We start from the raw sequence: 22,821 nt of genomic DNA, 5'->3' as shown, positions 1-22,821 counted from the left end.
CAGTGTTGTAATCTTGTGTTATAAAAACATCAGAAAAGAGTTTCATCTTTTGTTTAGGAAGTGAACCTGCCACTTGAATTAATTGTGTTGTGGTAACTTTTTAAATTCTTTGCGGCAGATGCTCTTTCGTATGGTCAAGAGTTACGATTATTGTATAAATGGAAGTGTTCGTGTTGGTACTGATTAATCAATTCGATTGTCATGTCCGCCTGTCTATGCGTATGACACAGTCAGTTAACACGGACGGCTATTGGCATCATAAATCGTTATCCCTTGTTGACCAATGTATGTGTAAATCTCTACATATAAAAATTAATCCCTATTTCCCATTCGGCATCACGCGTGAACGGCTGGACCTATGAGGGAGTCCTGGACCTGGAGGACCTGGAGTTATTGTCTGAGAGAGGGAGGAGGATTTTGAAAGAAAAACTCAAGAATTTGTCGCTTAAAAAAAATTAAGTAAATGTGAAAACAGGACGGCCATGTAAACTTTATTTTTCAATTTTGCGCGAAGACAGGACAACGTCCGCGTCTGTTGGGTTAGCTAGTAACTTATAATATTAAATGACAATAGAGAAAAATATTTATTCGTGTATATATTTTAAGAATATGGTTCTCATAAATCACCCTTTAGAACTTAAATATTAAAGGAGCTTACTCTATATGTATAATTCTCAAAGTTTAAGAGGGAAATTCTAGAAACTTGATGGTCAATGCTTCAATAAAACTAACGAGTGAATAGAAGAGAACTCTGGAGATCAATCAGATGTTTTTCTGCTGAAATGAATTGTTTTACTTTTCCTTTAATGAACAAGTTTGTTTTTGGAATAGGAGCACAGGGAGTTAAGTATTCACAGAAAATTCAAAATAAAACTAAAAATATCTCCATCGTATTGTCAGAGCTAGTGCGCAAGAGCAACTTTTGTCTCCGCAACTATTTTGTCTCTCCCATCAACTCCATGGGCTAGTAAGAAAGTGCGTGCAAGTAGCGACGCAACTCCCTATAGAGTTAGTTGATGGGAGAGACAAAATAGTTGCGGAGACAAAAGTTGCTCTTGCGCGCTAGCTTTTAATTAGAGCTAGCGCACAAGAGCAACTTTTGTCTCCGCAACTATTTTGTCTCTCCCATCAACTCCGTGGGCTAGTAAGAAAGTGCGCGGACGTAGCGACGCAACTCCCCATAGAGTTGATGGGAGAGACAAAATATGTAGTTGCGGAGACAAAAGTTGGTCTTGCGCGCTAGCTCATAGATTATCATAATAACTAGGTATCTGAAACACTTTTAAAATTTTATTATTTTAAAAATATTCTATAATAGTGATAAATTACTTACCTACTTAATGAAGTTATGTCTATATAGTCTATAGGTATTTTATTTAAAATTTACCATACCACATTTTTCTTTAAATTAAATTAAACCGTTTAGTTATTTGAACTTAACAATTGATTCAATCAATAACGATAAAAGAAAGTTAGAAGTCACTTTATCTTTTGTTCAGTTTCTTGACAGTTAAAACAACTTTTCGGCGGAATAAAGGAGTCAAATCTTCGAGATAATTTGAGGTAAATTTGTGTTTGATTTAAAATCGCTAAGTAGGAAAGGAAAAACAACGAAAAGAGCAAAAACGGTCGTGACATTTTTTCACAATAAAATTCAGCATTTGGAAATCCAAAGAAGTCCGATAAAGCCTCGCGGAGGGTCTATGTTAATCTGCTTTCATTAGTCATGTCGTTTTTCCAAGAGGTCATTGTTGTAGAAGAAATTTACATAGAGAAAAATAAAATCCAATTGAACCCGGCGTGACACTTACCTAGCTTTTAAAATTTGGTATTGTTGTTCTGTTGAGGAAAAGGACTTTTTAGAAGTTTACATGTTACATTTTTGTTTATACATGAATAATAATTCAGTCAATAGACATTCACGTAACATTATGATATACAAATAGTTTCATATGCTTCTGAATTCAGTCAAACTTTATAGTACATATTAAATGACTACCAGGTAATTATTTCGTAAATAAGGCCATAAGTTTAGTTTTGCTTGTATAAAAGTTGTATAGAGCTTAAGCCTTTATGTGCGCATTTATGTTTACAATTATGACGTAATATTAAGATTTAACTGCTAATTGTTTTTCGTTTTTAAACATTTTAATTGGTGACTGTAATTTAATTTTCGAACTATTTAAACACAAATCACGAGATTACCCGCGCTCCCAAGTCCCACTAGGAGCGTGCGGAAGTTTCTCGAATATTACAACTTTGTTTTAAAGTCATTATTCATTCTTTTGTTGCTGACGTAGCTCTGCAGAATTTTATGAGGCAAAAAGAAAATTTTCCGACAAATTAAAACGCTTTGTAACGTGAGGTCCCCGCGTCGTTGATAAAGAGTTTAAATTTAATATCATAAGAATTTACTTTAAACATTGCGCTCTAATTACCCGCTGAAAAGCCTTGTTTAAATTTTCTTCCGTCTCTGCAAATTAAAATAAACTGATCTCTATTATTCACCATTAAGACAGTATCGATGTCTTAGATAATTCTTTAGCTTCCTATAAAATAAGAAGCAAAGTATTATGTAGCATACAAATAATTCCTACAAAATAATTAAATGTATACCGCTTAACTAAAATCACTGCTTAAAAATCAGAGAATCACAATTTGATATTACATTTTGTAGCGTCCAAAAATAAATAGTTTTACTGCGAAACAGTAAAAACTATAATCTCGCGTTCATTATAACTTTTGAAATATTGGTACAAATTTAAAGCTGAAAACCGACTGTATAGCGAAGTTTAAACAAAACAGGCTCTATGAGAGGTGGCGCGGATCCCTGCAAATATCAAGGTATGTACTATGTAGGATTGGACAATACCCGCGCTCAAAGCGACTACCGGGTCATTTCAGAGATCATTGTGTGAGTGTAAAGTTGTGTTCACACTATGCACAGGATTGTGACTTTTGGAACTTTTTTTATTTACATCTATATAATATATAAAACTCAAAGGTGACTGATATAGTGATCTATCAACGCACAGCCCAAACCGCTGGACGTATCGGGCTGAAATTTGGCATGCAGGTAGATGTCATAACGTAGGCGTCCCCTAAGAAAGGATTTCCCGAAATTCTTGCGGGAACGGGGAAAAACGGGGATGCACGTACAAAGTCGTGGGCGGAAGCTAGTTAACTATAAATGTCATACGAATAACGTTTTAAACTAAATAGCGCTACGAAATATATACCTTAAAACTTTTAAAATAAATAACTTTGACTGTCGTAGTTCTCTATTGTTTTAAACAAATGAATAAATCGAGCTACGGAACGGACAACTATGCAGATAGTATTCTAGGAAGTGCAATGGAAATTTATAAATACACACTCTATGTACAATTATATTACTGCTAGAACTTTTTAATAATTGAAATTTACCATCAAAGCCCTATAGATAATGTATTAAACAAATGAATAATTGTAACAGAATGTAGACCTTGGCAGCCAGTCCCAACGGTGCGCAGATTTTACAGTGTTCAAATTTACATTATTTGCTACGTTTTCAAAAGAACAAATAATATTGTAATATAATTATGAGTAGGAGATTATATCTTGAACAACGCTGCACATAGTTATTACCAGAACCAACTTTCGTTATAACACAAATGACAAAAATCTCAAGCTCTTATATGAACTATATAATCTATCAGTATCAGGAATAACATTTATTGTAATTATTTGAAACCTTTCATGAGTACTTCTTACTTATTTTATTCGCTGCATACGAAATCTACAAACTCTGAACTCATTTTTAATATTGCAAAAAGAGAGTCGTTGTAAACGGACCTTTAAAATGCTCGTTCTGAAATTAAAAGTGAACTTCATGAGATGCAAGAGAATAGATATAAGCAAAAACAATGTCCCTCGCGCTTGGCCCGCTGCATCTGATTTACCCTTTCAGTGCAAAGTATAGAGATACCAGTTCAGCATAATACTACTTTTTACTAAGCTCCCAGTACTATTTTGTAAAGTCAAAAATTTGATACATGAGCTGTAACTCGAAAATTATTATAGATGCCAATTCCGCATCGCTCATTAAAGTGCGGTTAGCTTTTAGTGGTTAATAGAGTATTTGGCAAACGAATCTGATATTTGATCCATAATATTACAAGTAACTGCGTTAAAAACAACCGTCTACAAACTTGCACTTGCAAAAATGCCCATAAAATAAAAACTACTGGGCCTATCCGAATAAAATTTTTATGGGACCAATTCGACACCATCCCGCATCGAACAAAAAAAATCACGTAAATCGGTTCAGAAACCTCGGAGTAATCGGTGTACATACATAAAAAAAAACATACCGGCCGAATTGATAACCTCCTCCTTTTTTTGAAGTCTGAAGACGGTTAAAAATACCAATGTAGAGAGAAATAAAGTAGAGCATTAACTGGAACGAATTAAAGTCGGATTGTAAAGTGTCGGAATTATCGTCTTTATCTACTAATATCATAAAGAAGACAGTTTGTTTTTATAACGATTTAACTCAAAAACTACTAGATCGACAGTAAAAAATCTTACATGAGAACTACATAATACTTACATATGAATAATCATTGAAATAGTCTGTTCAGATTATAAACAGGTACAAACAGTACCTTCAGCATGCCGCATGTCAGGTGGAAGACAGCACAATAGTCGCGCAGTCAAGCGTCTTGGCTCTTGACGCCTAGATTAAGATAACACCTACGTACGAGCAACGTCTATTCAATGAAATTTCAAAAGATCTGTCGACAAAAGTACACGTGCAAATTTTTCCTCAATACGAATTAATCCTCTTAAAATAATTACTTTATGTTTACATACGCAACAAAAGCTGATAATATTATCATCCGGTAAGAAAGTACTTATTCAATTTGTTCCGAAAGAATCGAAGATTTCCATTTGGCAACTAATTGATTCAACGAAATTTTTCGGCGTAAAACACGTGTAAGAAATTACAGATATATTTGCACAATATTTCTCATTTGATGTTTCACCTACTCATTTATTTTTCTATTTATAAAAGTCTATTAACATCTTTATTTCAAAAACGTATTTCTACAGCGTTTGCCATAATATAACCTATACGTTTTAGCGGGGACCTTTACAACAACAGTTAATAAGGACACAAATCACGTGCTTCAGTGGTCACAAGGCATTTCAATTATATGCTTTGGCTAACATTTCGAATGAGGACAGCTCCAAAGAACATCTCGACCAGCCAAAGTTAAGGAAACAGCTCAAAGCTTTGTGATTCCGTTCACGTTCCAGAATGACCCTGATTAAGAGTACAGGAGTAGTTGATGCAATATTTTTACTATGCAGTTCTAAACATTCCCATATTTTAAATCAAATATTTACTATTTAGTTTATATAGATTTAGTATTTTATATATTTAGCTAAACAGAAAGGAACAGAATTGAAATTATTTTCTAGGATAGGTTACCTATATGTTATATCTAAATTTATTCAACAAATATGTTTATTTTTATTGGGCTGTTTGTCTAACCTTTCATTTGTTTGATTTGTCTAGCAATAACTAACATTTGCTATGTAAACATTGAAGAAGTCTCAAAAAAATATATATTGTAATATTCATGAAGCGGTACGAAGTTTTCTAGTTCCGCCAGTTATCTTTTATGTTTTAGTTAATTATTAATCACGATCGAACAATCGTTAACCAATTAAAAGCACGAAGCGTTATTAAGAAAAATCTCCATAAAATTGTTATCTTAACCAATTTGTTTAAATTTTCAGCTTACATTAGAGGGTATACTATGGAAACAGCAGCGCCACTTAGCACTACCATAAAAGTTAAATGCTTCATAAATCATGACACAGGACAGCGGCACGCCGCTTTAATGAACTGCCTTCTTATTAATAATAACTTGTTGAGTCGCTTCTTAGAGATGAGCCCGATCTATTTTATTATTAAATTTGATTAAATTACTTTGATATCGTCACAACTACAGTGACTAATCGTTAACACAAATATAAATGGCAGTAGCTGTTCACTTTTACAACAGGTTGTACGTAAGTTGGCAATAATTTCAAATCATTTAAGTTTTAAAAGCCACATACTGGCCCTAAAAAGCATCGTACTGGCCAAGTATGTTATTTAAATGCAGTTGCACAAAGCAGTTATTTGGGTCAACCGCCAATGAAACTCCGACTACGGTACATTATTTCCTACGCTGAGGATTAAGCAAGTACAAAACAAAGATTAAAATTTTGCTTTTAATACGCCTCATTTCTGTGTTTTATTTATGTTTTCATAGAAAGGCAGATGGTCTTTAGTATGGAAAGCGTCAAACTAGCACCATTATCGACTACCAACCTCAAATGAAATTCGGAATCGTGATGGGATTGTAGGATAAGAAAAAGGGATCAAGGATATGGGGCCGGTTCTCCGAATCACAGTGATAAGCTTCATAAAAATAACTGGTAGATAATTTCCTATTCCTTGGTAAGTACACAGTTACAGTTTTATATAATAAGGAGTGTGTACACTGTGTATATGTAATAAGTTGTATGTTTACTATGTATACTGTGGTATCAAACTTCAGATCTCTTCTAGGAAATAATGATACAGAAAGATAATAATAATTTTACTGTATAAGGCCATGCTCAGACTCAGTCGGCTTCTTTTATATTTACGACAAAATAATTTAGTTCAATATGCTCAATAATTACAAAATATATTCATTTATTAATTAATTAATTTCGCCGCATTACTTCCAAACCAATCCCACTGATACTGCAGATGAATATAATAAGACTCGAATGAAAGGAAAAAAAGCCATAGGGCTGCTCGTCCCTATAGAGTAGTTTATCATTATTAAATCTTGTCGTAAACAGGCGCAGGCTTCAGCCACTCTTATTGGAGCATTTAATCACCACTAAATATCTTCATAACAGTTTTTTTGCTACTAGTCCAGTCTGTGGGGAAATGTAAAAGCCTCTGCTCTACAAAAGGTGGCGTAGAAAATGTTTTGAAACAATATTGTTTAGGTATGAAAGGTTAATAAAAATCCAAGTTTTCCAATTCCAAGTTTTAGCACCTTTAATTCAAGATGGCGGCTAGCGCCTGGGTCCGTCAAGGTCGAAAACTTGGATTTTTATTAACCTTTCATACCTAAACAATATTGTTTCAATACATTTTCTACGCCACCTTTTGTAGAGCATAAATACCTACAGACTGGATTATACGAAGAATTGAAATGATATGTTGTTGTAACAATTACTTGAAATGATATGTTGTTATAGAAATGCGGCCCAAATAAGTGAATAATTAAATTAAAGCCATGTTCATTAAGTTTCCCGCAAGATATTTATTATTGCAAGAATAAAGTTGATACAAAAGTTACTAAATGAGACGACACTCAGAAAAATGTGTGTCTACGCCATAATTAAACATACTCAACACAGAATGATAATGTGCTACACGTCCATTAGAGTTGTATTCACACCTTTAACTAGTCTCTTGTGTACAAACCATCATTTATACACTATACTGCTTCACGTACAATACAAAAATAAACAGGGGCTTGTTAAAAGATCGTTAAAATGACGACATAATGTTTATGTCCCGTCTTTATGTTGCTCCCGGGTAATGGACAACTTCCCCACATATACTTGACTCTCGAACATATTGTACGACGCCTAAACAAACTACACTGTGTACTAACAAAGACCATAAACTGTGGAATGTTCTTGCACTAATGCCATTTACGTTTTTACAGAGGACACTACATCATAAAACTGAGGAACGAATAAACTCAAGATGTTCGTAAAGGAAATGCAAACGTGTGCATCAATTTTACGAGTGCAGATATAAAATATGATATTTTTATAAGAATTGTTTGATTTCTGTGAGATTTTATCACTTGATTATTTTTTACCTTCTATTTGTTTCATCTATATCATGCTCAAATTAACGTAGCTCTACCTTATTCTAAAAAAATGCATAAATATTGTAGGATCCAAAAAATTACTAGAAGATTTTTGCAATTATTTTATTTATTTCAATTAACACATTTGAATTTTAAGAATAGGGACAAAACAATGAGGTATAAAAGAACTATATAATTAACCCTAGTTTTTAAATTCTAATTGCATTACATGAACTGCTTGAATGCAGTATTTCATGACGACGTCAGAGTCTAGACCCTAGACGATTGGCAAATTATTATCAAGAATCCGTTATAGTAAAATGGCTCTTATCACTTAAAGTTTAAGACTAGAACAGTATGAGCATAACTCCCTGTAATATGAAGCTCAGGACCGTATTGTCTATAGACTATAAGCCTCTTTAGAAACTGCATATAACGGATCAGTGTGTAAATTTACTTAGGCTACGTCCCTCCCCTCAAATAAAGATCGACTGGCGACCGCAAAGTGGCGCTCTGAGTCGTACGAGCTTGTAATCATATTACATTCAAACAAACACTACAAAACAGTAAGCAAAGTAAGACGTTATTTAAGCTGTTTCAAATGTGCTGTGATTTTTTAAAAGTTAAGGTAATGTAGGTAACTAAAAATTATAAAATAGCTTTTTATAAGATAATAGATATTTTTATAAGAAATGGATAATTACAGTAACTGCAACTGTTATATAAAAATTTAGATTTGTAAAAGGTACGACCTAATTTATGAAAATGATATTCCAAAAAAACCAAAACATCTTCTCTTCTTTCCACCATAAGTTCAACTCAATAATTCGTTTATACTTTTTGCGACCTCCTCATAAACCTTCATTGATCACAGCATATATTTACGCATTACATTCTGCGGCAAATAAACATCACAAAATCAAATTCAATCAGTACGAAAACGTCCAATCTCCTTCCAAGTATTACCCAATATAACACCACAGAGCGAGGATTTGTGCTCTCAGACAAGGAGCCACTTACATTGCACTGTGACGTCACATAAAATGCACCGCGCAATCTTCCTCAAGAATACACAATCCGCCCTAAGCCTGTATGTTTGTGTATCCATTTACTATATCCCTTTGAATACGACATCTCTATCGGTTTAGAATCATAACACGTAATTTTCCCATTGATTGGATAGAAGTTGCGTTTTAATAAATTTCATCTAAGCTTAGAGATGAGATTTATTAGCGTTTTGACGTTATTCAAGTAATGGAAGAATGCTGTTTTTTCTCCAGTGAAGGTAATTTTAATTTTATTTTTATTTTTTACATACATAGATTCCTTACAGCTAATGTGTAAATGGCCTCAGTGATATAGCTGTATATCAAATAGTCCTATTTCTGAACTTAATTAGAGATCTTCTTTTAGCCTAATAATTAATATGAATACTGTAATCACATTTGGAACATTGGGGTGGGCATATAAAAATACAAATACGCAATTCAAACTTATTACGTAGATACGTATTTATTTTCTCAATTAATTTTGTTATAAAGTTAATCATATACATTTGATGTTATAAAACATACCCTATAATGTACATGCTTATGATAAAAAATGGGTCACGGTATTTCACCGACACTTGCATGATACAATATATTTATAATTTTTCAGTTGATAATAATTAATTGAGATGACCCGAAATCTTACCTCGTAGCGTGTTTAAATCGTACTATGTATAGATATACTATCCTGATTCAACATTCCGACCGTCAGCAATGCAATTTGAAAATATTTTTCATATCTTTACTTTTCAATAAATCCATCAATTAAAAAACTGTAACTTAAAGCCACTTATCAAACAAAAACAACATTAAAGCTAAAATAAATCACCATCAAACCTGAAATTCAATTGAAATGCATAACGAGATGGAAAGCTCTAAAAATACCTTGGCAGAACCGTTCATGTGTTGACTCCTAAATCCGGTTTCAGCATTGAATCTGGTAAGCAAATGTCTTACATGTTGTTGGGGATTAGGCAGACGTATTTACCTAATGCAATGCCGCAAGATGCAGCCGTGGAACTACGAAATAAATTGCCGTAAAATAAAGTGCAACCTCCACACGAGGTTCATCTGAGATGCAGTACTTGAGTCTACGTAAGATGCATTGCACAAGGCGGCGTTTAAAATTGAATTTTATAGAGCGCTGCTATGACAGCTTTCTGAATTGTTTACATAGAAGCTTAGTTCACAAACAAAGTTTGCATGTAGAAGATTATGCACGTCGGATTTAAGTGGTTTGGGAAAAAATACAGGTCTTCCTTGTAAATTGGAGGTTTACATTTTTTTAATTTTGCGTAGAAGAATTACGTTTATCCATCATGTATACCTACATTTTACAAATGATAAGAGATTTTTCTTTTGTACCTCAATTTAAATGAATAAAGATTTGTTGATGTTGCTTTAATTATTTAGTCTTTAAGAGTTTAGGCACATTGACAATAATATAAATGTTCGAATAGGTGGCATCCATTAATGATCATCAGATAATGATTGACATAAAGCTTTGCACAAAATCAGTCCTAGTCCAAAAAGTTCAATGTCATTTATTTAACAAATTGCAAAAATGTAAAACAGAATGTTAACGTAACTTTATATTTACTAATTGGGAATCGCACTGGGAATGAAACAAAACAAAAAAGAATGAGCTTTAGGTTTGACCCTCGCATATAGCTTTTTGTTTGAACTCGCCTGTCTCCAGAGAAAAGTTAAAACAAAATATGTTTTGGTTCACAAATTTTTGTTTATGTTTATTCTGATGAGTAGATCTTGGGGTTCCGTAGATGGCGTATCATTTTTGTTTAGAGGATTAACAATAGAAATTACATACTTATTAATATTTTAAATGAGAAAGTGTGTTTGTTTGTCATTCTTTAACGTCGCAACAAAGCGATCGTATGAAATGATTCTTGTTTCTGGAGATAGGAGTCTAGATAGTGCCATAGTTAACCTTTTTATTCTATTTGTTAAAATGAGATGAAATAAACTGACTTCCAACTGCCAGTTTTACATTAGGAGCGCATTCATATAATGAAAATAAGTAAGAAAGTAGTATGCAATAAGAACCTGACTAAACTTGTGAAACCTCACACACACAAAACATATCCACTTTTAAGAATTTCTTCCTGTGGCTATTTTTTCCTAATTGTAACTGTGGGTTGAATATTCTTTCAAGAAATTTTCTTTTTATATAAATGTATTTCTTTAGCATTTATACTAGAACCTGTAAAGTGCAAGAGATGCGCTCAAACTCCAACCTACGTATTTCTTAGAATGTTTATATTTTGAGTTGGCATACTTATGCAGGGAATACTGTAATGAACACAATAAAAGAGTATATTTTAAAGGAAAGAAATTTCTTTTAACTTTAAACGAGAAAAATGCAATATTTATCTTGAATACTATAATCGGGGATAAAAATTGTTAGGTACTATATATCGGTATATATGTGTATCTGTTCATATGCTATTTTTATGCAGAATCCTAAAAGAAGCCTGAACACATAGCTACTAACTAATATACAAGCAACTCTGCCAACAAAACTCATATCCTTCAGAAAAGAGATATTATCTAGGAACACCAGCACAATGAATAAACTTCAACAGTAATCGGGAACCATCTAGATAGTCACGTTTCGTAAACCAAGCACTGTTTTACAAATAAGGAGGCATGTCTATACACTGACCCTTGTTAGAACATCAACCCTCCTCAATTTCCAGCTGGTATGATCTCAAAAAACGGATGAAAGAAGCCCAATGCAAATAAAATTTACCAATGCCCCTGTGACTCTTTTGACGGTTAACTTATTCAGATACGCGTGGATGATGGCATTTTACCTTGAAATGTGAGGGAATATTCTAGTTTCGACCTTAATCCTTAGACCTTTTATTTCGGCGCCCCTTATTATGTTTTGTGTCGAGCTAACAAGCTTAACTAAACATAAATATTCGGGTTTTATTTCGAATAAAATAAGGAAATGTTAAGTGAATCTTGTGATATTTTGGAACTTAACGTTTGCCACAATTTCAATTGAAATCATTGACATAGAAATGATATCTACAAAATATACAGTATTATAGGCTGTTTATTTTATCAATAATATTTTATCATGATTTTTGTTTGGTAGATATATGTATTAAGTTATGATAAAAATAGCAGATATATTCAACATCTTAACATGAATTTATAAACATCAAATGTTAAGAGCCTGAGTATATTTACGAAATTTACTAGGTATACAATATAACGTAAGTAATACATTACAATACATTTTAATTATTCGATGATGATAAACAGTAATCAAGTATAACGAAGCGATACCTCGTATTTCTTTCCAGTAATTCAGGGTTCTGTAGCCAAATACCGCTTTTATACAGGGTTGTATATTACACGGAGGTCGCGACTTTATCTCACTTTCCGCCCGAGTTGCGTTCGCTAGCGATATAGTGAAAATAGTAGTACAATAAAACAGGGTTCAACTATATCGGTGGAGAGGCCAAGAGCCCACTCCTTATCGGAAAACTGTTACTGTGATTCATTGCTTGCCGCTATTTACTTACCGCTCTGTTAAGCGTGCATCACAAGGCGATTGCTCGCTGCGAATGCAAGTGCGAATTCGCGATATGGCTACGAATACTGCGAATCGGCTCTTTACCTAAATGTGAAAACTACTGAGCAATAGTTAATGAGCGAATTATATGAAACCAGAATGTGTGTGTGACGTAAAAGAGAAAAAAAAAGTTTATATTATTCGACGGAATGACCAACTTTGCTTTAATGTTCACTTCCAAATCATATATCAGTGGTTGCTTTAAACTTAAATTGTCTTTTATAAAGAACATACAATCATTTATTGAATAACCTATCAGAAAACTACTAATATCAGCCGCGCTATATTTGCAAAGAATGGATGCTATCAAACTCGATGAGTGTACGGTGTGAGATAAGCTTTACCCTGCATCTGTGCACCTTAAGCACGATATTACATCCTCTGTGAAGTACTTACGTTACTCACTCGTTTCTATGGTAAACCTTGATTTATATACACAACTTTTGCAATGTTCAAAAAGAAATGGAACATTTCAACAAAAATAATAAATACTTAACGTACTTGTTATATCATATATTTTATAATTTACGAACAAAATGTTTTGCAGAATGTGTTTATAGATCATTACCCAAAACATTGTAAATTTATTGGCATGAAAAGTTTGTGTTGATAACAATGTAATATTTGAGCAATTAAAATATATCCAACGCTAACCACACGGATGTTTACCACAATGTATAACTAGGTATTCATATAGAATTCAATTCTATTATTCCCACATTAAACGGTAGTGGCTAAGCGGGGTGCCGATCGCCGACCGCAGACCGCACCCTATTTGTAGATATCTCCCTAGTGTTACGCTTAAATTAAATCATTGCTAGCTCATGCGATATCATTGCTGTGTTTGATTGATTGAGTGAATGTAATGAGTACTTAGGCAAGCTTGACGATGAATTAATTACGTGTAGCATGTCTAAATTCCCACCAACAGCCATAATATTGTTTAATTGGTGATACAAGCCGGTGTGTGGTTTGACAATTATACGCTCGCCAAGTGCAGGTACACGTGAATAATCTTTCCTTTCTTATACTTTTATTTTCTTTGGCTTTGTAGGAATACAAATAATTCAATTAATAAAAATTATAAGGTAAAGAAGCAGCAGAAGAAGTTGTCGTCACATTAATGGCATGACGCGAAGTTATTATATTCCTAAAACAAAACTTTATATTTCAATCATTGAGATAATATTTAATATGGAGACGATACCGCCTACATCACTTATGTTCCACTCAACATACGTCATGTGGCGTAACTGCACTCAGTCGCTTGCTCGCTCATTGGCGCGAACGTCACGCTCATTTTTTATTTGTTTTAACGTGAAACGCATCAAATATGCCTACGTGTGTGTTACGATATTGCACAAATAATACAAAGAATACGGAAAAGTGCAAAGGAATAACTTTTCATCAGTAAGTAACTAGATAATAATTTTTAAAACTTAGTTAGAGCAAAATTTTTGGCGGGCGACATTTTGTCATAGATTAAAAATTTAAGATATGACATTGGGCATGAAATAAGTGTTGTTAGTAATATTTGCTGGCGTATATTTTTATAGTATAAAATAATAATTTTACATATTTAGAAAAGCATAGACTGGTTGTTAATTGAAAAAAGGTGAAATCATGAAATATGAAAATCAATTACTCAATCACCAATTTTTATTTGTTAATTGATTTTAATCAAGTTTTTATTTGATATTGTATAAGCTACTGACTTGAACGTATAATTATTATTTATTTATCTGCACTAATATAATAAAGAGGAAAACTTTGTTTGTTTGTTTGATTGTAATTAATAGGCTCATAAACTACTGGACCGATTTTGATGAAAGGAGAATGCCCATTTTTGGTACTGGTTTTTCTCATGCATCAAGACAACAATACTATTAAAAAAAATCTCGGCAATTTAGAGGCCTTCTTACCATCGGAAAATATATTTTGAACAGGGAATGTTTTGTAAAATCTAATAAGACATGTAATTGTTTAGATCCGTTATTATAGATTTAGTGTCCATTACCGGTTACCACGGTAACCAAGCGGTAACTTATTACATTTACTATGGTAAATAGCTAAATGTATTAATATCGATTATTGTTTTCATTGAATTACAAAAAAAATCAATTAACATAAAATCACTCTTTAAGGTATTGTTTATACACTGTAGGTTGTTTTAACAAAGATAGTGAAGTAAAATAATATAAATATGTATATATAAAAAAAAATATTATTATGACATAGCTTGGTAGGTAACCAGTTATTTCTTATTTGTTTCTTTCTTCGAATATGTAGTGAAAAAATGATTCAAACAACAACAACAACAACAACATGTAAACCGAATAAAAACTCAATTGGAATTTTTTAAGTATATATTTAGGTTTTCTTGAAATCCGTCCCGGAAGATTTCTGGTGCCTACCTACACTAGCCGATGAACAGATAGACTTTGTCTGAAAGCATAAGCTCTACGCATAGATTAAATATGTTAATCGAAAAAATAACCTTTGGACGATAAAATGTTACCTAAATCACACATAAACCTAACTAAATCGGGGTTATTTAAGTTTTGAGGTTATTTCACATTTTTCTCAATATCTTGAAAACCCCTGTTTTTATCACAAAAAAAATCAATTGGTAAAAATCTTTTGAATTTCGAAGAACCCTCCAAAACCACTCTGGCATTGACGCAACACTGTACTGTGGTCCATACTTTCATGGGCATTCTCCTTTTTCACAGACAATCTTAAGACCCTGAGAAAGAACATAGGCTACTTTTTATTGCGAAATATGTGCCACGGGCGAAGCCGGGGCGGACCGCTAGTTCAGAGATAAGTAATTAATATTTTTTCTATTCAAGGTTTCCATGTCTGGGCCGTGAAGAAAGGGAAAAATTATTTTTTTTTCTAAAAAAGGCTCAATTTGTAAGGAATAAAACTTCCCATAGCCCTGACTGAACCTAAAACACGAAAAAAATTAAATTATTCCATATGACGTCACTATTTAAATCATCCTATATTATATGCCAGATATTGTTAGCCCCGCGTAGTAAAGTCAGTTTATACCTAAAATAAATATTAAGTAAGTACAAAGAAAATTTCAAGTCAACGTGCATGTAAGGAGTGGCACCCAATAAAATAGACAGAATGAAACAAAGTGTCGCCTCTATAGCGGTGAGTCGGTGACATCGCATAATCTATGACTGTCTAGCCGTCATTCGCGCGCCCCGCGCCGCCGCGCTTGGCGCACAGATTTTGTTCGTGGTGTCTGCTCCATATTAATATTATCTCAATGATTTCAATAGACAAATCTACATGTGGTTCCTTTTTTTGGCTAAAAAGTAGAGGAACTATTTTTCAAACAAACTAACCGTGATTTTTGCCAGTTGGTATCGAGTAGCAACTGTCCGTATAAATTTTACTAAAACGTATCTATTCTTTAATTAATTTTTTGCAGTTTAGAAGATAATATTACCTATGTTATAACATTATAGCGTACAAGATACTTTTTCCGTAAATATAACATCACCTTAATCATTTCGTCAAAGTTGCATACAGCTCCGTGCATACGAACATTTTAGAGAATATATCAGCACCTACAATGGTATACTTCCTTAGAACACAATTACATACATTCTACTTTTATTCTCTAACAAAAGATGCAAAATACCACAAAACAGCGCGAAATCTCCAAACACTTTATGCTACCATCGCGATATTCTCACGTTATGAAGTTTGAATGTCGCTACAAAATTTTAAATTTACGACAATACAAAGTTACAAACCGAGTCACATATGCAGAAAACATAAAAGCGACGGTATATTTGTGGATTAGTAAAAATCTGAGTACATTGTTGTGTAAAGGTCTTAGTTGAAATTCCTGTTGGCCTTTGTTATGCCGTGCAATAAAATATTTCATTACTGTGCGAAATATCCCACCGGCATGTCCGTGTTTTATTTAGTTTCCCTAACTGATGTTTCTGAATTCCTATGCAACTTGGATGTTGCGTCATAAAATATTCAAAGTGCTATTTGACGCTGAAATATTTTAGGACGCTTGTTGAATATTAGCTGTGAAAAAATGTACGTATTATGTGATAAATTGTTGTTTATTTGCTGCTTGTATTTCTGTTCTTATACAATGTGATATTAATTGTTAATTAGTATCGTAGACAAGCAAAGTAATGAATAGAATATTTCTGTCAATAACGTAATAATCTCTGTGTAATTTTAACAAACTTAGACAAAACTTAAACAATATTACTGTTTATAATGTTAAAGATTTGAATAATGAAACAACAGAAACTGATAAATTTAATTACATGATATTAAAGAGGAACTTTATGTTACCTACATGTTTAAAATTTTAAATTGTATAAAATATCTATTACAACTAAGTAATAGATATTTATTTGAAGAGTTGAATTATCACTTATAATACCACAAGAGCTTCAAAATTATCGGGTATTTTCCGATAGGTTCGTTGCAAACAAATGAAGGAGTCAAGTTTTTAGCCAAGGTTAAAAAATCACGAGCGCGAAGCGCGAGTGATTTTTCCTGAAAAACTTGACGACTTTATTTGTTTGCAGGGAACCTTGTGGTATTCGGGAGATTATTTTTCCGTCCCAAATGTCGGCCAATATAATTTCACAATTGAATTCAACCTGTCAGTTTGACGTCAACGACCAGAGAAAATTTTCAAAAAATTATCAGTATAATAACCACAGAACAGTAAGAACATAATAGAAGTGCGATGTGGGCGTGGCCCACGTGTCACTAGTAAGGTAAGATCACCTAACTCGCTCTCAGTTGTGCGCAGAAAAATATTCGAGTCGGTTGTCAGCTGTCAAACCTTATTTCCATATTTATTCATTATTTAGAGCGTGTTGTTCGGTATTAGAGTGGAAAAATGATAGCAGACGAAATAATATCAGCAATCGAGGCATTTCATACCATCGGTAAGTCTTATTTTAATTTATTTTAAATATGTTTTATGTTACAACTTCGCTTGTCGTAATTTGTCAAAAATTTATAAAAATATTAAGTCAAAATGAACCTTAAGCCATAAGAAATAAGTACTAATATAGATTGAACAGCAAACAAGACTTTCTGGAATATTATTGCAATAAACAAACGAATGTCGGATTAGTGATGCATGTGGCGCATATCGACAGTATCGATACTTTAGAAAAGACAAACATTATAAATATTAAATTTTATTCTATTTTTCCTTAGCTTTCATTTGTCCCATTTATTTATAGATTTTCGAAAGAGCCTAATTTAAAAGAGAAATGGATAATAAATGCAACGTGACGAGTTAACTGGATGCCGAACAGCAATAAGCAGTCTAACAAAGGCCACCGATACATCAAACCTACGGCAGTTCCAATATTTTTAAATAATGCATATTTTCTGTTTGTTTTGTAAATATAGATTTATACTATTCTATTCCGTTTTTTATTTAAATATAATAATATGAAAAGACGTACTTAGTAGTAATAAACATACTCCAAAATGTGACACATTATCCTATACTCATATAATAGAAAGAAAAAAAAATGCACAAAAATATATTTATTTGTGAATTATCGATAACAAGGCTGACATCCCTTAGAGCATAGCATCAGGTTAATGTCAAGTTAATGTCATTAATTTAGAGTGACACAAATTTCAACCTTATCTTTATGTGTTGAGGTTCAAAGTTATATGTATTGAAAACCAACGCCCTCTGTTGTGGAATAGCTGAATGTTTTCGAATTTGGAATTTCTGAGCAAAGAGAAACAAAACAGCTAATATACCTAGGGATGTTATACTAAAATAAACCGTAACTTCGTTCGTTAGGGTACATATTGAAATGCTGAATTTATAACCTAAGTCAGTTTTTACTCAAATTAAGCTGTCCAATCAAAGGCATAGTTTACTTGTAGTGTACTGTATAACTATCGGTTTAAATGTGTGGGTTTGGCGACACTGGTTTTCATACTAATTATGACATTATAGCACTTCTATTATGTTCTTACTGTTCTGTGATAATAACCATGTAGGTTGTACCACGTGACGTCGAATGGTGCAATTCTATTGGTCGATATTTGGGTCGGAAAAATAATCTAAATTATTTCGAAGTTATATCAGAAGCATTTAGCTACTATTATGTATTCTGTGTCAGAAGTCAGAACAGACAAATGTATAATTTGAATATTATTATTTAGCAAACCATTATGTGATATTTGCAATTACTATTTGTATTTCATATGAACCAGTTTATTATTGTCAGTATAATTGCTGAAATAATAATGTACTTACACGAAGCAATCAATACATTAATCATAAAAGATCCAATGAAACACGATGATCCTCAGGACTTAAGTACCTCTGATACAAGGAGTGTAATATTATCTTAGCGAAATATATTCACATTAGTGATATTGATATGCCTGTAAGGGAAGTCCGTCTGTCAGACCCTATTCAAGCTGCGCTGACACGCTGAACAAAGGGATTATAGTAAGTAGCTCCAATGTAGATGTCATTACCAATGTACTTGAGCGAACGTGCAAATTATTGTAGTTATCTTCGCAGTGTATTCACAACTAATGCTCACTTCACAGCTAAGTTGGCAAGGGCCGTTTCGAGAACATTTGGGGTGGCGCTCGTGGTTGTCCTGCCTAGATTTAATCAGTCTACCCTGAAATAATTATTAAAATATGTTTAAAACAATGAATTCTTAATTATCTGTGATGTTAATTTGAATCTTCAATCATTTTCTAGGTACTGCAATTGGTCAAAAAATCGGTTTGTATTTTATCCTGCTTATGTATGGAACTCTGCATTAGATTTCGATACGTTATTTTATAAATTCATATATTATTCATTATATTATTATGTACGAATAAACTTCTTTACTTCACTTCCCTACTTTACTTATATGTACGTACGTATGTGTAGGATGTAGGTTACCTATCGTGACTAGCAAAAGCGAACACAAAATAGCGTACTGAAACTCCAGACCACTATTTGAATAAGGGTACATATTATTAAGGAATTTACTAGTTTTTGTTTATTCATTATGGGTTAGCGTCCACGTCCCTAAAGTTTATCCCTACGTTTACGTTTAACACCAATTCCGTGAATCGAACTATATAACAGTTCCATTCCGCTCATTGAAACAATTTATATTAGAGCCAACTAGTTAACCGAATGTTTTGAAGTTTGGTTACAGTATTGTTTGTATATGATTTATATTTATGATTGTGTACCTATTGTCTACTATCAATAATATTAATACTGATTAATTAGCATACAGATTACCGAATCTGCATAGGTACCTACTATAATTATTAGGTATCCAGATTCGGATATTAATATTAATTATAAATATAACCCGATATTAAATTAAGTGCAATTTTAATTTCCTGCTTCACCTCATAATTCGATTCTCAAACATTATTTCAAAAGATATTGAGACCCTAAAATGTTTGAGGATATATTCAATCATTTATTATCCAGATAAAACACAGAAATGATGACGTAATTAACTCAACACACTGTTTGCGACATATTGTAAATTGTAATATTGTGAAATATAATATATTTTAATTATATTGAGTCTATTGTTATTTTCGCATAAAAAGAAGTTATTAAAATAATAGCTACTGTACTTGAAGGGAAATAAATTATATGCTCACAAAATAAAGTTTTTACGAGGAATATAAGTATCTAATGCATCCAATCAATAGCCTAATTTCATATAGGCGATTTAGCCCGTATTTTTATAGCCTCATTTCGGCACAATGTTCCGGACATCAATCAATCCCTTATGACGTACAGACTGAAGGATAATATATTATTATAAATAAACTCCTATTTTTTCATAAAACTTTTAATGACTTATTATTAGCAGATGATAGATTGAAATATTATACTCTGTTAACAATGGTTATGCATAATGAACTAGATGTTCAGATGGTCTAAATATTTGAGTACCTACTTCTGTCTATACTTCATGATTATAAAGTACTTTTTAACCACAAAACAACTGCTACTTGAAGTTAATCCAAGCGAATCCTTATAATTTTATTCAGTCTTGCAATCATTAATATAAACCGTTGGTTTACGAAAATCGCTTACGATACTAATTTCGTTACAATATAAATAAGGCAGTGTCAGGCTCAAGGGGGTCGTTTATACCCTCATAAAATAAGTAAACGAGCACGATCATCCGCATCTACATAATTAAATAGGATTTCACGCGGAGAACGAAACTTAGCGAAGTTTTCAACAAAACTCCTGAAGAAATAAAATATGCACATCTCGAGATTTTGAGCGACGCGCTTCGATGCCGGCAAACTTGCGAACCTGTTGAAAAATTGAAAACGATTCAAAATTCTAAATTAAGGAAACTGATAAATTCGAGTATTCATGAATATCTTATACCTGTCGATACAGAGCAGTGCAGTAACAAACATCATCTAGTTATAAAAAGTTTGAAGAGCATAAAAAATTACAGACTTTATGGACTTCTATTTTAAGGTAAACATTATTATTCATTTTTAAATATATTCTTTGTAAATATATTCTGTCTTTCTTTTATTACTAGGTGCATAAAAGTACTCGTAACCTATACTGACCGCCATATTGTTGCAGCGAAGTAACTTACTTATAAACGAAACAAATATTTTCGAACAATATACTCGACGAACAAAGTCATCTTGTTCAACAAACATGACTGAAGAACTGGAAACTGTATATACTAGATGTACAAATACTTCAAAGTGTACCCGAAATGTAAGGAATTATTTTTTCCCAATATCTTTGACAAATGTTCCATTTTGAATAAAGATTACGCTTCACTTCCTTTGTTTATTGCACAAGTTGAAAGCTAGTTTGTGTGGACTTTTCAAAGCGAAATAGTCTCTTCTGGACATGCTATTTCTTTGAAGATTCTATTGGCTATCTGGACATCTGTTGGCATTCTCCGGTGTTTACATTTCATTTCTTCAAGCCACAAACGTAGTCGGATAGGGATGCGCGCGCAGTGATCTCAGGCCCGATAGCATTGTGTGGTCGTTATCTTGATCTCTGCTGAAAAAGTGTACTCGCTGCGTAGCTAAACGTAACTGTGTCAGGGGTTTGTGAAAGAGCCTGACGGTATAAGATGTAAATAGAATTTCTAAAATAGATATGAATTTTTGAAATGAAGGGAAAATGTTCATATTTTTTAATTTCATTTTTATTTGAATGTATTTACAATACAATTTAAGGATATATTTTAATCTAAAATAAATATATAATAAACATCTTATGATTTTACTTGGGCAGTTAATTTACATTGACATAAAGTGTGAATTTGTTTAAGACAGTCATCACAGTGTTTTTCGGTTATGTTACTTTTAGTAACAGATTTATTTTTATTTTCATCAATTGGTTTTTCAAAAGAGCTTCTTATAATTTGTTCTATAAATTTATCAACCTGATTGTTGGTTTCTGCTTCATCAAGTTCGATCTCATCTTTTTTCATTTCAGTTGTATAATAGGGTAAATTAAATGTATTAAATTTTAATTGCTTTAAATCATTACTTTGTGATAAAGATCTTAACAAAGGAACTTTTAAAAGTTCCAAGTAGTCTCTTTTTTCTTCAATATCATTATTTTCCTGTTTCACTGTTTCGAAATCTTTGTGGTTTTCATCTTGAAAAGCCTGAGTCACAAAATGGTGATTTGTTTGTATTGTTTCTTCACTCCCTCTAGCTTTGAAGAAACCATTTTTCATATAATTATCAAAGAATTTACGAGCAACGTCGTCGAAAACTTCATCTCCTGGTAAAAGGTGGGAATCGAATTTATTGCCTCTGTCCGTATTGAATAAATGGTTATGAACTGGTTTTACACTTTTTATATAAATAAAGGCCCTTTCATTAATCTCACTCTTCCTATCCTGAGAATCTTCTAGCAAAGCTTTGTCAAGTTCATTTTGATTTTTAATTCTTTCTAAAATTATAGTACGGTCGATATTCTCAAACTTAGGAATATTTTTAGTTTTTTCATAAATCCTATCGTTCTTTTGCTGAGAACCTTCTAACAAGCCAAGTTCGTTTTGTTTTTTAGTACTTTCTAAAATCTTTGTACTATTCTCAAGGTAAGAACGATGGTAAGATATTTTCTTGCTGATTGCTTTGTTTTTTTCCTGAGAATCTTCTAATAAAGCTTTGTCAAGTTCATTCTGATTTTTATTTCCTTGTAAAGTTTTAGTACGAT

General features: G+C 32.6%; 1 protein-coding gene across 1 annotated transcript in view; it reads right to left on the bottom strand.

The window, feature by feature from the left end:
• Positions 1-22,336, bottom strand: part of LOC123699904 (hemicentin-2-like) — a 128,608-nt gene extending 106,272 nt beyond the window's left edge. The window contains exons 1-2 of the mRNA XM_045646951.1: positions 22,037-22,336; positions 19,101-19,252 (exon numbers count right to left, since the gene is read on the bottom strand). Coding sequence (XP_045502907.1) covers positions 19,101-19,252; positions 22,037-22,336 — 452 coding nt within the window. The remainder of the gene's footprint in view (positions 1-19,100; positions 19,253-22,036) is intronic.
• Between the last annotated feature and the right edge of the window lie 485 nt (positions 22,337-22,821).

Source organism: Colias croceus, chromosome 18 (assembly GCF_905220415.1).
Source record: "Colias croceus chromosome 18, ilColCroc2.1".
Lineage (NCBI taxonomy): Eukaryota > Metazoa > Arthropoda > Insecta > Lepidoptera > Pieridae > Colias > Colias croceus.
Note: the sequence above shows the minus strand (reverse complement) of the source record. Positions and strands in the feature narration are given on the sequence as shown.